General features: G+C 38.2%; 1 protein-coding gene across 2 annotated transcripts in view; it reads left to right on the top strand.

The window, feature by feature from the left end:
• CEP85L (centrosomal protein 85 like) overlaps nt 1-17299 on the top strand; it is a 195312-nt gene that overhangs the window by 120046 nt on the left and 57967 nt on the right. For both annotated transcript variants that reach the window (XM_053592057.1, XM_053592058.1), the window contains one exon: nt 5827-5948. In XM_053592057.1, coding sequence (XP_053448032.1) covers nt 5827-5948 — 122 coding nt within the window. The remainder of the gene's footprint in view (nt 1-5826; nt 5949-17299) is intronic.

Here is a 17299-nt window from a genome sequence, read left to right as displayed (position 1 = left end):
AAAAATTGCTTCAAGATGGATAAAGGACTTAAACTTAAGGCATGAAACAATAAAAATCCTCCAAGAAAGCATAGGAAAAACACTGGAAGATATTGGCCTGGGGAAAGACTTCATGAAGAAGACTGCCATGGCAATTGCAACAACAACAAAAATAAACAAATGGGACTTCATTAAACTGAAAAGCTTCTGTACAGCTAAGGAGACAATAACCAAAGCAAAGAGACAACCTACACAATGGGAAAGGATATTTGCATATTTTCAATCAGACAAAAGCTTGATAACTAGGATCTATAGAGAACTCAAATTAATCCACATGAAGAAAGCCAACAATCCTATATATCAATGGGCAAGAGACATGAATAGAACTTTCTCTGAAGACGACAGACGAATGGCTAACAAACACATGAAAAAATGTTCATCATCTCTATATATTAGAGAAATGCAAATCAAAACAACCCTGAGATATCATCTAACCCCAGTGAGAATGGCCCACATCACAAAATCTCAAAACTGCAGATGCTGGCGTGGATGTGGAGAGAAGGGAATACTTTTACACTGCTGGTGGGACTGCAAAACTAGTACAACCTTTCTGGAAGGAAGTATGGAGAAACCTCAAAGCACTCAACCTAGACCTCCCATTCGATCCTGCAATCCCATTACTGGGCATCTACCCAGAAGAAAAGAAATCCTTTTATCATAAGGACACTTGTACTAGACTGTTTATTGCAGCTCAATTTACAATCGCCAAAATGTAGAAACAGGCTAAATGCCCACCAACCCAGGAATGGATTAACAAGCTGTGGTATATGTATACCATGGAATACTATTCAGCTATTAAAAAAAATGGAGACTTTACATCCTTCGTATTAACCTGGATGGACGTGGAAGACATTATTCTTAGTAAAGCATCACAAGAATGGAGAAGCATGAATCCTATGTACTCAATTTTGATATGAGGACAATTAATGACAATTATGGTTATGGGGGGGGAAACAGAAAGAGGGAAGGAGGGAGGTGGGTGGGGCCTTGGTGTGTGTCACACTTTACTGTGGCAAGACATGATTGCAAGAGGGACTTTACCTAACAATTGCAATCAGTGTAACTGGCTTATTGTACCCTCAATGAATCCCCAACAATAAAAAAAAAAAAAAAAGAACTGTAATAAAAAAAATATGTATATATAGTTTTGTGGTTCACCTATTTTCCTCTGCAATAAACTCCACTGCTCAGTGTAGAGACAAAGAGGTTACTCTGCCTCTGGCTCATGCAGGTAGGTTCCCACTGTGATACTGCCAGCAGTTTGGGTCGTTTGGACCTCAGATTCCTGGAAGAGTGTTCAAGTGCTGATGGTGGTAGAATAGGTTAGGCAGTCCCCAGTTCCGAGGCCCCTGGATGCCAATGGTGGTAGAATAGGTTAGGTAATCCCCAGTTCTGAGGCCCCTGAATGGCAATGGTGGTAGAGTAGTTTAGATAATCCCCAGTTACGAAGCCCCTGGATGGCAATGGCAGTAGAATAGATTAGGTAATCCCCAGTTCCTAGGCCCCTGGATGACATACTTGAGTTTTGTGGGGACCAGACCGAGACTGAGCTGGCAAACTTGCTTTTATGCCTTCCTGGGTTCAGGTGTTGGCTTGGTAGTGTGTGTGTGTGTGTGTGTGTGTGTGTATGTGTGTGGTGGGGGTAGGCAGTGTGCTCCTACATCAGAAGTTTGCTAGCAGGCTAAGGGCAAATGAGCCTGTGAAAGGAGGGGTGGGCTCCTCTTGACAAGATTAGCAGTGACAGGCAACCGTGGGACACACAAGTCACTCACACCTCCCTCCCTGAGCAATGTTAGTGATCTCTGTCCTTCAGGGACATAGTAGAGCCTAGATTCCCAGCTCCCACCCTGGCTCAGATACCCAGAGGTGGTGGAGGCAGCCCGGCCTGCTGGGTGTGGGGCTGCCTGACTGGCTGTGGCTGACGTGCTGCCATATGGAAGGTGTGGTTGTGTCAGGGACTTGCCTCCAGGGAAGGTAGGCTCCTCACAGAAAAGACAGCCTGGGAGAGGACTGATAAAACTGCTGTCCCTCAGTTGATATAATAGCGTTTGTCCTTGGGGACACAAAAGCACTTGCTGAGTCTTTTTAAAGGGAAAGGAATGAGCCCCAGGTTCCATAGAAGCCAGGGCATATTAGGTGCTTCCTGACTTAATCGTCTCCTGTGGAACCCTATCTGCTTCTAAGGAGAAACAATCAGCCTGGGTGTGTTAGTGCTGTGTCAGACCTGTGGGAGCCACTCTTAGTGTCCTGGCTTAATCATTCCCTGTGGAACTGGCAAGGACCAGTGGCTAGAGGTTCCAGCCACGGCTGCTGCAGCATTGGGTGAGAAAGGGAAGGAGGAAGAAGTCCCTGAATGGCGGCAGGCGTCTCCACGAGGAGGGGCACAGGCAACTTTCCACGAGGAGCCAGGGGCTGTCTGGTACAGAAGAGTTGAGGCTTCCTCTGTCCCAGAAATAATTTTCAGTACTTCCCAGTCCCCTCACATCATCCTGCCCTGTGCGTCAGAACTCTGGGAACACTGCTGCTCCTCCTGTGTCTTCCTCTGCCTTTGCGGTCGTCACAGTCCATCAGGGTCTGGGGAATGTGCAGGTGGGATCCAGTGATAGGCAGACTAAGGGACTGTGACTTTCCTGGCTGGACAGAGGCACCTGATGTGTGCACAGGCAGTTGGTATCTGCTGTCACAGTGCAGGTCTGTGCCAAGGGGAAGTGACCCCATGTGGGCCACAGCCTGGAACTCTGCTCCCAAGAGGCTCTCAGTTAGTGGATGGCAGCAGTGCTTGAGTTTGTCACTGTGGAAGGGTTCTTCACCATGTTGGGAGCTGACAGACTGCCACGGGATTAAGGGGAGGAAAAGCAAATACTCCCACCTTCCCTTTCTGCTGGGCTCCAAATCCCTCAGGGGTCAGTGTGTACCAAAATTTTATTCCTTTTTTATTCTGCTCCACACCTTCTTCCTGTGGGATCTCTGGTAAGGGTAGATTCTGGTATCTTTCCTTCAGCATTTCACCTGTACTGTGCCTTCTCACCTGCAACCTTTTCTTCTGTTTGGGACAGTCTGGCAACCAATGTTTCTAGCCAGCCACCCCTCAACACCCTCCCAGACCCATGGAAGTAGCTCTTTGTTGGATCATGGTGCATTCTGAGGAGTTTCCTGGGCAGGGGAAAGGACAGTCAGAGGGTCTGAACAGCAATCAGTCACCAACCACAATGAAAATACCTCAGTATTGTAACAACGTACATCTGGGCTGGTGCATGCTGGCTGATTTAATTAGCCTTTGTTGAATATTAGGCAAGGGAAAGAATGAAATTCAGAGGCAAGAGCAAGCTCTGGGTAACCTGCCACTATAACACCATATGTCATTTACACTCAAAATATCTTTTTATCTGAGACGATATGTACTTGTTAACAACTGATTTCTATCTTTAGTCTACTCATTTTATCCTATCTCCTTTATGAAACAATCAATCCTAATATAATACTTGGCAGTCACCTTAATTTGTTTTATTTATTGTTTATTTGCGACAGGATCTCACTCTGTTGCTCAGGTTGGAGTGCAGTGACAGTTTTGATACAAGTGCAGTTTTGATACATGGATTTATTGCATCATGGTGAAGTCTGATTTTTTTGTGTAAACCATCACTCTAATGTATTTAGATAATTTATATATATATATTAGATAATTTTTCATCCCACACCTCTTCTTGCCCTTTTGAGTCTCCAATGTCTATTATTCCACTTTCTATGTCCATGTCTACAGGTTATTTAGCTCTCACTTATAAGTGAGAACATGTGGCATTTGACTTTCTATTTCTGAGTTGTTTCAATGAAGATACTTTCCTTTAGTTCCATCCATGTTGATACAACTTTACTCCTTTTTATGGCTGAGTAGTATTCCATGGTGTGTATATGTGTGTGTGGGCAGGTGTGTGCATGTGTACGTATTTATAAACACAGTAGAACCCCTATAAGTTGACTGCCCAAGGGACTGTAACAAGCTGGTTGATGTAGTTGATGTAAGGAAGTGGTTGATGTAAGGAAGTAGGCCTGCTATACTGATACCTACATTTGGTGCATGTCTGGTCTCTGAAAATGAGGTCAACTTAAGGAGGAGGTCAATGTAGGGAGGTTGTCAACTATAGAGGTTCTACTATGTATATATACACACACACTACACATTTTTCTTTTCCCAATAGTGAAATTGCTGGATGGAATGTTAGTTCTATTTTTAGTTCTTTGAGAACTCCCCCATACTGTTATCCATACAAGTTATTTGAAGAGTTAATTTAGGACTGGTTGATAGTCACAAAATTAGTATTTAATAGTTTACTCAGAAGTAGACCTTGTTAGTAGCATCTTTGGAAAATAAAGGATAAAAGTATTACTGTACGTTTGAATCATCCTACTGTCGCTTTGGGGTGTTCATACAGCATCTTTTGGCTTGCCATGGAACTTAATTTCCATTTGAGATCAGGTTCCTAGACCTGTCTTAACAAAATACCACAAACTGGGCAACTTGAATAACAAAATCTTATAGTCTCACAGTTCTGAAAGCTAAAGGTTGGGAATCAAGGTGTCAGCAGAGTGGGTTCCTTCTGAGGGATGTGTAGGAGCAGCTGCCCCGTGCCTGCCTCCTCGCTTCTGATGTTTTACTGGCAACCTGTACCTTTACTGGCTTGCAGCTGCATCACCCCAATCTCTTCATTCATATTCATGTGGCATCCTTTCTCGTGCCTTTCATGTGGTCTTCCTGTGTGGGGGGTCAGATTTTCCTATTTCTGTAAGGACCCCAAGTCGTGCTGGATTCGGGCTCACCCTGTGGACCTCATCTTAACAGGGCTGCATCTGCAAAGACCCTATTTCCAGAGAAGATTCCTTTCTGATGTACTAGGAGTTGGAACATCAACTTTTTTTTGAGAGGACACAATTGAACCCATGACACTACTATTAAAAAAACATGTTTGTTGGGCGGCGCCTGTGGCTCAGTGAGTAGGGCGCCGGCCCCATATGCCGAGGGTGGCGGGTTCAAACCCAGCCCCGGTCAAAACTGCAACAAAAAAATAGCTGGGCGTTGTGGCGGGCGCCTGTAGTCCCAGCTACTCGGGAGGCTGAGGCAAGAGAATCGTGTAAGCCCAAGAGTTAGAGGTTGTTATGAGCAGTGTGACGCCACGGCACTCTACCTGAGGGCGGTACAGTGAGACTCTTGTCTCTACAAAAAAAAAACATGTTTGTTGTTATTTTAGTGGTAGAAATTTGAGGATATCACAGTTTTTGAAAAAATTATCAGTTTAAAATAATCATATTCTCTATGGATATATTTACTATTTGGTGAAAACATTTGTCACTTTGAAATTTTAGTGTAATTAAATGATAATATGGTACACAACAATTTGAAGTCTTGTAGAAATCCTCCTGGTAATGTTCAGTTAGGCTATGGTACATTCCTTTATTGTACTCCTTCCTTGGGCTGTGATAAATCTTTTATTTCCAGAAAGTTTCTACTCAACATGGTAATGAGAATATCATCTTATATATATATAGGATTACAATTAGCCAGGTTAAATGTTCTGTTGTCATCAATTCTTTGTTAGACTTGTACATTTACTTTGGAACTTCCTTGAATTCTTCAAGTTATTTTGTATTCACAGGTGTAATTTCAGATAGCTTTTAAAAAGTTGTAGAGATTTCTCTAGTTTTTAATGAAAATCATTGGGAAAATATTAGATAGTATGTAAATATTCCTTTGGATACTTTTAGTATACTAATAGTATAAACTTGTTTGTGCAGGTTTTGACTGGATCGTCTCGTCAAAGTTATTCACCTTCTGGCTATCAGGATTTCAGTAAGTGGGAATCAATGTTGAAAATAAAAGAAGGACTTCTAAGGCAGAAAGAAATTGTAATTGATCGGTGAGTCTATTTTTTTAAATTACTAAATATTTTAGGCATACAAAAATGTAGATTAATGAAACAATTACCTTCATATCCTCTACTTAAGAGTTTTAAGAACTAGAACCTTGCAAATACTGATGCCGCATGTTTTCCGCTCCCAGTCTTTTCAAGGACTACTGTGTGAACTGCGGGTTTGGATGTCTGATTTCTGTCACCCTCCTTCTTCACTTCAGTGAGTCATTTCATTATTTAGAAGCTCCTCTCTGTCTTTTCTGTATTTGGAGCAGATTCGCTGTGATGCTAGTGGACCAGCACAGCTACAAGAGAATGTCTTTGTGCTTTACACTCAGGAACTATCAAATTGGAAAACTTCTTTAAAGTAGTAGTTTCCTTTAAGTATGTTAGGTCTGAAGCCACAGAAACTATGAAAATGATGACAGTTATAGTTAAGAATTATGGGAATTTTGTGGGACATTCCAAAGTTTTCGAATGTTTGAGTACTTCATGGTCTGAAAAAGTAATTTATTTGTGCTTGATATAGCCCCCCCTGATTATTCTGAGAAATAAAATTTTGTTACTTATTCATATTATCTTTGATGTATATTGGTTCTACATCATTTATGTATGCCTTTTGGATAATTAAATGTGTATCATAGTAATTGGGAAATAGTTTTAGGAGGCTTTTTTTCTTAATGCTAATTATTGCCAATTTTTTCTGTTTGCAGGGCATAAAATAGTACATATTTTATCTTTAAAATTCTTATTCAAATGTTAAATGCATTTAGTAGTTGAAATTTCAAAAGGTTTTGCTCATAAATTTAGCAGTATTAAAGGAAGATCTACTGTTATATGAACTGGATCATGGACATTGGACTTTATTATTCTCCACTATGTTTCTGACATTTTGAAGCAAGCCTGACATGCAGTGTATTCTTGATGTTTTCCTATTTGATAAAGGAGTGAAGATTTATGATCACATTACTTGAAGGAAGGCTTTCCTGTACATATCATGATTATTAAAAGTATTCCAAAGTCCACATACTTGTCATAATTATTACATAAAGAGATTTTACTCATGGAAATTTATAGCACATAATGTTTTACTTTGAGATGCACCTCATCATGAAGGAATCATAATTATTTTCCATCACAGGTGTTGAAATGAGATTGGATTATATTTATCAGTAGTTTGAACATTTAAATGTACTTCTGATAGTTATTTTGGTTGCTTATACCTAAGCCTACAGTACTATATAATCAATTACAGAATTAGTTTTTGAGTCTGTTTTGTTTCAGTCCCAGCTCCAGTGGACTGCAATTCAGTTCTGACACTGAATACCCAGAGTTAGCATTAGATTCACAGTCCCCAACAAGACTATCCCATTTCAGGTGCTGGCCACAGTGGGATTACCGGGCCACCCACACTTCAGGGATTTGCTGCAACAACTGTGTTACCAAAGGAAATATCGAATCCAGCTAGAATGCAGTGATCCTGTATCTGGTGCAGGGAAAGAAGTGGTGAGAATAGACAGCCTTCTCCTTGTCTTGTTCCTGATTTTTATTCAGGGAAAGCCTTTAGTGTTTCACCATTAGGTATGTTGTTAGCTATAAGTTTTTTGTAGTTGCCCTTTTTGGGTTTTGGAAATTTCTTCCATTCTTATTCTTTTAAAATCTGTGTAATTTGTAATGATGTCACTTCTCTTATTCCTGATATGGATAGGTCTTCTTCTTTTCCCTGATTGGTCTGACTAGAGGTTATCAATTTTGTCAGTCTGCTCAAGAACCAGCTTTTGTTTCATTCCTTTGTTTATCTGTTGTTATTTTTTTGTTTGTTTGCTTTCTATTTCAATGATTTCTGCTTTGAAATTTGTATTAGAAACAGCTAATATTTTTAAGCAACTTTTTTCTAAAATCAAAACTATCTTCTACAATCTTCATTTATCTAATAGGGAAGTATCAAGTTTTAAGGATATAGTGTGTTCCAGACTCTCTTCAAAATGTTGGGAGCTTAGTGGAGAACAATGAAGTCCAAGTGTCTATGGTCTAATAATTTTTTCTGCTCTACTTTGGGTTTCTTTTGTTCTTTTTTCTGATTTCATAAGATGAAGGCTATTTATTTAAGAGCTTTCTTATTTATTTAAGAGCTTTCTTCTTTTCTAGTATAGGCATTTAATACCATAAATTTCCTAAGTTCTTCTTTTAATAATATCTGACAAATTTTAATTTGATTTTCATCTTTATTCAGTTCAAAATACTTTTAGTTTTGATTTCTTCTTTGACTTCTAAGTCATTTAGAATTATACTACATAGTTTCCAAATATTATGGGGGCTTTCCAGAAATCTTTGTTATTCATTTCTATTTTAATTTCATTGTGGTCAGGGAACATACTCTATATCAGCAGTTCTCAACCTGTGGGTTGTGACATTCAATATGACTTAAATTCTTTTAATTTTGTCAGTGCTTATTTTATGGCCAGGATATTAGGTATGTTAATAATGTTCCATGTAAGTTTGACAAGAATGTGTGTTTTGCTGCTTTTGTATGGAACATTCTACCAGTGATTGAAACCTAGGTGTTGAAATATCCATTTGTAATTGTGGATTGTATGTTTCTCTTTGTTGTAGCAGTTTTTGCTTCATTTAGCTAGACTTAATGCTTGTAGGCCCTAAAATGTTATTACTTCTGAAGGAATTCACCCTTTTATTATTGCAAAATTTCACTTTTTGTTGCTGGTCCTATTCTTTGCTCTAAAAATATGTTTGACTAACATTAATATAGCCTGTCTAGTTTTTTTTTATTATTTTGTATCATGAGTTTTCTTTTTCTTTTTAATCTATTATTATTTGTGACCTTATGTTTAGAATGGTTTTCTTATGTGTAGTTTGGTCTTAGCCTTTATCTATTCTGATATTGTCTGCATCTTATTTGAAAGTATTTAGATCATTTACAATTTGTGTTTATTGGTATGGTCGAGTTTAAATCTGCCGTCTTGCTGTTTGTTTTCTAATTGTCCCATCTGTTCTTGGAGCAATTTTTTTTTTATATAATTTCTTTTATCTCTTTTGTTGGCTTATCAGCTACAATTCTTAGTTGTGTTATTATAATGATTGCATTAGAGTTCATAATATGTTTCTTTAAAGTATCGCAGTCTATCTTCAAGTAATAAAAATATTTAAGTAAATGTAAGAAACTTATAAAGTATACTTTCATTTTTCCTCTCCTAGCCTTTGAGCTATTTTGTCACATTTACAAAGGTTATATATTCTGAAATACGTCATTATTTTTGCTTTACACAGTGTATTATCTTTTGATGAGATTTAAGTAATAAGAAAAATATCTTTTGTATTTGCCCGTGTAGTTATCATTTCTGGTAGGCTTCCTTTTTGTGTAGATCCAGGTTTTCATTTGATGTCAATAATAAAGGTACCCTTTTATTATTTTGCAGAGTTTAAACCTGCAGGTCATGGAATTTTTTCAGCTTTTAAGTCTGTGTAAAATGTCTTATTTTGCCTCTTTTTTATGTGTTTCTTGGGCTAAGTATTCTAGGTTGGCAGGTTTGTTTTTTTTTTCCATTTTGTGTTGTTTCTGAAAATTTTCATGTGTGAGAAATTTTAGATTGGGAGCTTTTTACTTTTAATACTTTAAAGTACTTCATTGTCTTTATGCTTGTAGCTCTCAAATGAGAAATTTGCTGTTCTCTTCACCTTTGTCTCCCTGAATGATTTATCTTTTTTCCCTTCTGGCTGCTTTTAAGCTTTTATCACTGATTATAAATAAGCCATTTGAGTAAGGCATACCTTGGCTTAATTTTTTTCTCATGTTACTTGTGCTTGAGGTTCATTGGGCGTCTCAAATCTGTGGATATATAGTTCTCAAATTTGAAAATTTCTGCCCTAGTATTGTTTTTTTTTTTATTGTTTTGGATTCATTGAGGGTACAAAGAATTAGGTTACACTAATTGCATTTGTTAAAGTCCCTCTGATCTCCCAACCCTCCTCTCTACTCCTCTCCCCATTTGCTCATTCCCCTGCCACCTCCCCTTGTATTAGCTCATCCACTGCCTTCATATTAGAATAGAGTACATTGGATTCTTGCTTCTCTGTTCTTGTGATGCTTTACTAATAAGAATGTGTTTTACCTCCATCCTTGTTAATACTAAAGATGTAAAATCTCCATCTGTTTAAGTGGCTGATAATATTCCACAATATACATATACCCCAGCTTGTTAATCCATTCTTGGGTTGGTGAGCATTTAGGCTATTTCCACATTTTAGTGATGGTAATTTGAACTGCAGTAAACAATCTAGTGCAAATGTCCTTATGACAAAAGAATTTTTTTTCTTCTGGGTAGATGCCTAGTAATCAGATTTCAGGATCAAATGGGAGGTCTAATTTGAGTTCTTTGAGGATTCTCCATACTTCCTTACAAAAAGGTTGTATTGTTTGCAGTCCCACCAGCAGTGTAAAAGTGTTCCCTTCTTTCCACATCCATGCCAGCATCTATAACTTTTTTTTTTTTTGCAGTTTTTGGCCAGGGCTGGGTTTGAACCCACCACCTCCGGCATATGGGGCCAGTGCCCTACTCCTTTGAGCCACAGGCACCACCCAGCATCTGCAACTTTGAGACTGTGTGATGTGGGCCATTCTCACTGGTGTTATGTGATGTCTCAGGGTAGTTTTGATTTGCATATTTTTTCATATGTTTGTTAGCCATTTGTCTGTCTTCTTTAGAGAAGGTTCTATTCGTCTCTCTTGCCCAGTGATATATGGGATTGTTGGGTCTTTTTGTTGATTAATTTGAGTTCTATAGATTCTAATTATCAAGGTTTTGTCTGATTCATAATATGCTAATATCTTTTCTCATTCTGAAGGTTGTCTGTTGGCTTTGGTTGTTGTTTTCCTTAGCTATACAGAAGCTTTTCAGTTTCATTAAGTCCTATTTGTTTATTTTTGTTGTTGCGATTGCCATGGAAGTCTTCTTCATAAAGTCTTTCCCAAGGTCAATATTTTCAAGTGTTTTCCCCACACTTCAAGGATTTTTTTGTTTCATGCCTTAAGTTTAAATCTTTTATCCATCTTGAATCAACTTTTGTAAGTGTTGCGAGGTCCAGGTCCAGTTCAGTCTTTTACATGTGGTTATCCAGTTTCCCCAGCACCATTTATTGAATAGAGATTCTTTTCCCCATTGTATGTTCTTGTTTGATTTATCAAAGATCAGGTGGCTGTAAGATGTTAGTTTTATCTCATGCTTTTCTATTTGGTTCCAAATGTCAGTGTCTCTATTTTTGTGCCAATACCATGCTGTTGTGATCACTATGGCCTTGTAGTATAGCCGAAAGTCTAGTACGGTGATATCCCCGGCTTTATTTTTATTACCAAGAATTGCCTTGGCTATACAGAGTTTCTTCTGATTCCATACAAAATTAAGAATTATTTTTTCAAAATCTTGAAAGTATGATGATGGTATTTAAATGGGGATTGCATTGAATCTGTAGATGGGTTGGGGAAGTATAGACATTTTAACAATGTTGATTCTTCTCAGCCATGAGCACCACCTCTGGCATATGGGGCCAGTGCCCTACTCCTTTGAGCCACAGGTGCTGCCCCAAGAGATCTATTTCTTCTTGGTTAAGGCTAGGGAGAGGGTATGATTCCAGGTATTGATCCATTTCCTCTACATTGTCAAATTTCTGGGCATAGAGTTCTTGTGGTACTCAGAAATGATCTATTGTATCTCTGGGTATCTGTTACTTCTCCTTTATCATTTCTGATTGAGGATATTAGAGATTTCATCTAGTTTTCTCTTTAATTTGGCCAAAGGTTTATCAATTTTATTTATTTTTCTAAAACCTTTTGTTAATTACCTCAATGATTCTTTTGTTTCCAATTTCATTAATCTCTGATTTAATTTTGGTTCTTTTCTTGTGCTGGGTTTGGGATTAGATTGTTCTTCTTTTTCAAATTCCATAAGATGGTTCATGAGTTTGTTGATGTGCTCCCTTTCTGTTTTTCGAATGTAGGCATTGAATGCAATAAATTTTTCTCTCTTTTTTTAAATGTACATCTATGAAATATTTTTCAATTTCTTAGACAATTTTACAGTTCCTTTTCTTCTGCATCTACAACCTACCTTTATGCATGCTTTAAATATAGCTCTTAGCATATTTTATTGTAACATTTTGTGTGTGACACATCTTGTACCCTCACTGAATCCCCCCCAAAAAGAAAAAAAAGGGTCAATGAGTAAAGAACGCGTAATCAGTGATTTGACTTATCTCTATGATCTTTATAGAGAAAAAGTGAAATTTCCCTCTTAAGACTGCTTTTGCTATATCCCATAGATTTTATTAACTTGTGTCTTCATTGTTGTTATGTTTGAGGAATTTAACGATTTCCTCTTTAATGTTTTCCTGAACCCAACTATCATTCAGCATAAGATTGTTTAATTTCTAAGTCTTTGTGTGGGGATGAACATTTGGTTAGAGTTGAATTCCACCTTTATTGCCTTTTGGTCTGAGAAAATACAAGGTGTAGTTTCTATTTTAATTTTGCTGAGGTTTGATTATATTCTAGAACATGGTCAATTTTGGAGTACATTTCATGGGCTGATGAGAAAAGTATGTTCCTTAGCTTTGGGATGGTATGTTCTGTATATGTCTGTTAATGCCATTTGTTCTAGGATCACATTTGAGTCCTTTGTATCTTTTTTAAGTTTCTGTTTAGAGGATCTGTCTAGTTTATCAATCAAAGGGGTGTTAAAGTTCCCAACTATTAGGACATTATGGGATATTATATTGCTGAGACCCATCAAGGTCTGTTTTATAAATCTGGGAGTGTTTAAGTTGGGTTAATAAATATTTAAAATTGAAATGTCTTCTTATTGTATTGTTCCTTTGACCAGTATAAAGTGTCCATCTTTGCTTTTTTTAACTTTAGTTACTTTAAATCTGCTCGTATCTGAAAATAAGATTGTAACCCCTCCTTTCTTCTGATTTCCATTTGTTTGAAATGCCATTTTCCATCCCTTAACTCTGAGTCTTAATTTGTCCTTCAAGGCTAGGTATGTCTCCTGGAGACAGCATATCGATGGCTTGTGCTTTTTTATCCAGTCAGGCAGCCTGTGCCTCTTCAGTGATGAATTCAGTCCATTGTCATTTATGAGAGAATTGAGAAGTGTGCTGGAGTTCTATTTATCTTATTTTGTGAAAGTCTGTTGTGTAGTTTTATGCTTTGCACCATTGTGGAAGCCTAAGTTTTAAGCCTTTAGCTTCTGGGTGTTTAGTTTGGTAGTGTTCCATTGTGATGGTCAGTGTTGAGAATAGGTCTAAGTATTTCCTGTAGAGCTGGTCTTGTGGCACATTTCCTCAGTGCTTGTACATCCTCAAAAGATTTGATTTCTCCCTCAATTTTGAAGCTTATTTTAGCAGGATACAGAATTCTGGGCTGAAAATTGTTTTGTTAAAGGATTTTGAAGGTGGATGCCCATGCTTTTCTGGCTTAAAAGGTTTCAGTAGAAATGTCTGCTGTCATCCTAATGGCGCTGCCATTGTAGGTCAGTTGGCACTTACTCTTGGCTGCTTGCAGAATTTTTTCTTTCTTCTTGACTTTGGACAGGTTCATTACAATGTGTCTTGGGGGGGGGGGGCTCTCTTTGAGTTGAGATGACCTGGGGTTTGATATCCATCTGAAAGGAGTGTGTCAGGGTCTTTAGTAAAACTTGGGAAGTTTTCTTTTATGATAGTCTTTCATAATATCAGTGAGGCTTTCATTCCTTTGGAACAATCTTCTTCCCCTTCTGGAATTCATGTTATTTGTATGTTTGAACACTTCGTGGAGTCTTGTAGTTCTCTAAGTTCCTGTTCTCCTTTCTCTCTCTTCTTTTCTGCCTCTTTAACTACTTAGGTTAACTAAAAACATTATCTTCTAGCTCTGAGGTTTTTTCTTCTCCAATTGTCTGACCCATTTTTGATACTTTCTACCACATCTTTACATTCCCTGATTGTCTCCTTCATTTCCTTAAGCTCCACCATATCCTTTCTATATTCTACATATCTCTTGTCCTGCTTTTCATTCTGTCTTTCCATTTTCCTGTCCATTCCTTTTATTGTCTTTATTCATATTTTAAATTCCCTTTCTGTCAAGTCCATTAATTCTTTAGGTGGAGTCTTCTGCAGTAGCTGCCTTGTGGTTCCTCTTTTTTCTTTTTCATGTTGTCTAAATTTTTCTGTTGTTTCCTTCTCATGTGTTTGCTTTCATCTTGTTCATCTCCTTGTCCTCCTTTACTTCTCATTGCCTCCTTTGTTTTAAACAGAAGTCCTTGCTATCGATGACAGTATGGTGCAATATGTTGCTAGGACACCAGGTGGTGCTATGGATTTTTTTAGGAGACAGCACAGCCAGCAACCTCTGTGGTCCTTATTCCAAACTTAGTTGCCTTTGGTGTTCACCTGATTGTTTCCTTAGCATTCAGATCCTGCCAGGTTGGGATCTTAAAGTTCACAAGAATTCTTCAGGGGCAGGTCTCACAGTGCCCCCTGACTCTAGTTCCTGTGGATTGTGGGAGTCCCTTAGCCTAGCCCATGAGTGGAGATCTGATCCCAGCAAACAGAATTAAGATGCCCATGCCATATGTTAGGCCCCTGCTAAGACCTTCTCATGACCTTCCCACAATGGCAGCCCCCTGGCCACTGAGACTGTCTCAGTATGGCTGCCTTGCCAGGCACCAAACCTATGGCAAATTCACTACACCAGTTTTGATGCTGTGTACTATTCAAGTCTGCCCACTCTTCCAAGTTTTCCACTCAGTGCATAGCTTCCCACAACTACCAAAAACTCCGGAAAGGCTTCCTTCTGTCCCCGGTCTCTATGGGTGGCCAGCCCATCCCAGTCCGTGGCAATCCCTTGCCTAATTCATCAGATTTCTACTGCATTGGATTATATGCTGTATCCAGCTTACGACCTCCTTGCTGTGCTCCCTGAGCTATGACTTGTAAGGTCCCTGTGCCAGATATGGCTGGGTTCTCTCTTTTTTCCACATTCTAGAAGACCTCAACTGAAAGATCCTTCTGGTCCTCCATATTGCTCTGACCACCACCCTGTTTTTTTATGAATATTTTTCTGCCTTCCCCTGCTGCAGCTCCCCTTTAGGATTTCCAATTATACATATATTTGACCTCTTATGTGAGAGTCTTTTACCTCATTGATGTTCTAAGTTTTGTTTTTCTTTTTTAATTTGTTTGTTTTCTCTGCATTTTTCTTTTTGGATAGTTTATATTGCTTTGTTTTCAAATTTACTTTTCTTTTCTTCTGTAATGTCTAATCTACCCTTAATCTCCATTCAGTATATTATTTGTCTTGTATATCTCTGCTTAACATCCTTATTTTTTTTTAAGCATATGATTCCAGTAATAATAACTGACTTTGTGTCCTTACCTCTTAATTCTATCACTCATATCAGATCTGACAGAGTTCCAGTTGATTGATTGGTTTTTATTTTTAACCTGGCTTGTGTTATCCTGTCTTTTTGTATTCCTGGTAATGGGTATTTTTATTTATTTATTTATTTATTTTGAGACAGAGTCTCAAGCTGTCATTCTGGCATCACAGCTCACAGCAACTTCCAACTCTTGGGCTTAAGCGATTTTCTTGCCTCAGCTTCCCAAGTAGCTGGAACTACAGGCGCCCGCCACAACACCTGGCTATTTTTTGTTGTTGTTGTTGTTGTAGTTGTCATTGTTGTTTTTAGCTAGCCTGGGCTAGATTCGAATCTGCCAGCCTAAGTGTATGTGGCTGGCGCCCTACCCACTGAGCTATGAGCGCCGTCCCCTGATAACTGTTTTGATTTGATGTTAGCCGTTATGACTTTTAACTTGTTTCGGATGTCACATATTTTTGTATTCATGAGCTTTCTTCTGGGAAGCAATTTTTGTTCTTATTTCTAAGTTTTGTTAGATGACACTAGAGCTGTTTTGTCCAGGGTTATTTTTCCCCCACTACTGAGACAAGGCCTATCTTAGAAACTTAGAGTTTCTTAGCCTCAGCACTATTGATTTTTTTTTTGGGGGGGGGCAGATAATTCTTAGTTGTGGGTGGCTATCCTGGTCATTACAGACATTGGCTAGCATCCCTGGTTTTTACTCACAGATGCTGGTAGCATTCTGCCCCAGTTGTGATTATCAGAAATGCCTTCAGATGTTGCTAAACGTCCCCTGTGGTTAAAATTGCCCAAGTTAAGAATTGCTTCTAACTGATGATGCTCTGTGAATTATGAAGTTTTTCACGTTGAGAATTGGGAATAGGCAGTATTTCTCAGGCTCTGTGTAAGCCTCAAGCACTGTTGCCTCTGATCTATTTGGTTGCCCCTCTCCCTCCACACATACCTTACTGGCTTCCTCATGTATTAATTAGTGTTAATAGTATTCAGCTGAATTCTCAGTGGTCACTCAGCACTATGAACTAGGTTTCTCCAGATTACCTAGCCTTGTGTCATTTTTCTTGCTCTATCTCAGAGTGACCACTGTCTTGTTCTGGGGCTTGAACACTCTCAGCAGTAAGCTGGGACAGTACCAGTCTCTGAGAGATCACTGTTTATAATTGCCTGATTGCCAGTATTTTGAGAATCTTTGTTTTCTGTATTTTGACTTTAAAAAAATTTGTTTCAGGCAAGAGGCCCAAACCAGTTCCTGCTACTCCATCTTGGCTGACATAGGAAGGGGTTTTTTTTTTGTTTGTTTTTATTTTTTTGTAAAGCTTTAAATTATTTGAGAAGTATTATATGACTAATCTCACCTAAGTTAGCTATTTCCTATTTAATGTTTTCTATATGGATTTTCTTAAAGAATACTCCATTTTTTTAAAAATAAAAATGACTCTGGATACAAAAAGGTTGTTGATACAGTCTGAAACATACAACCTAGCATGATCCAAAATTTAGTTATTTTAAAAAACATAAAGCTGTTTGTTAATTCATACTATATGATTTCTCAAAAGGTTATGCTCACTCTCTCATAAGTTCATTATGTGACTTGTTAAGTTTTTGAAGATAAGAGATACTGCATACAAAGGACTCAGTATCATGCCTGGCACATATCAGTTTTAAAGTTTATAAGGATACATATTCATACAAGTTAAATAACATTCTTAAAGTAAGCTGTGAGATGCTGAAGAATAACTTGAACTTCAACATGTCTGTTCCAACGTGAGGTTATATTATATATTAAATGAAATGTCAGAGCTATCCAAAGATGGACACCTGTCACTGAGCTAGTTCATTATCATTGTGGATGTTTTTATGTAAACCATGTTTTAGGAGAAGATGCCGGCCTAGAACAGCAATTGGGATAGAAGATCTTTATAAAACTATTACACT

This window comes from Nycticebus coucang, chromosome 5 (assembly GCF_027406575.1).
Source record: "Nycticebus coucang isolate mNycCou1 chromosome 5, mNycCou1.pri, whole genome shotgun sequence".
Classification (NCBI taxonomy): Eukaryota; Metazoa; Chordata; class Mammalia; order Primates; family Lorisidae; genus Nycticebus; species Nycticebus coucang.
The sequence above is the reverse complement of the archived record's forward strand: the minus strand, read 5'-3'. Positions and strand labels throughout refer to the sequence as shown.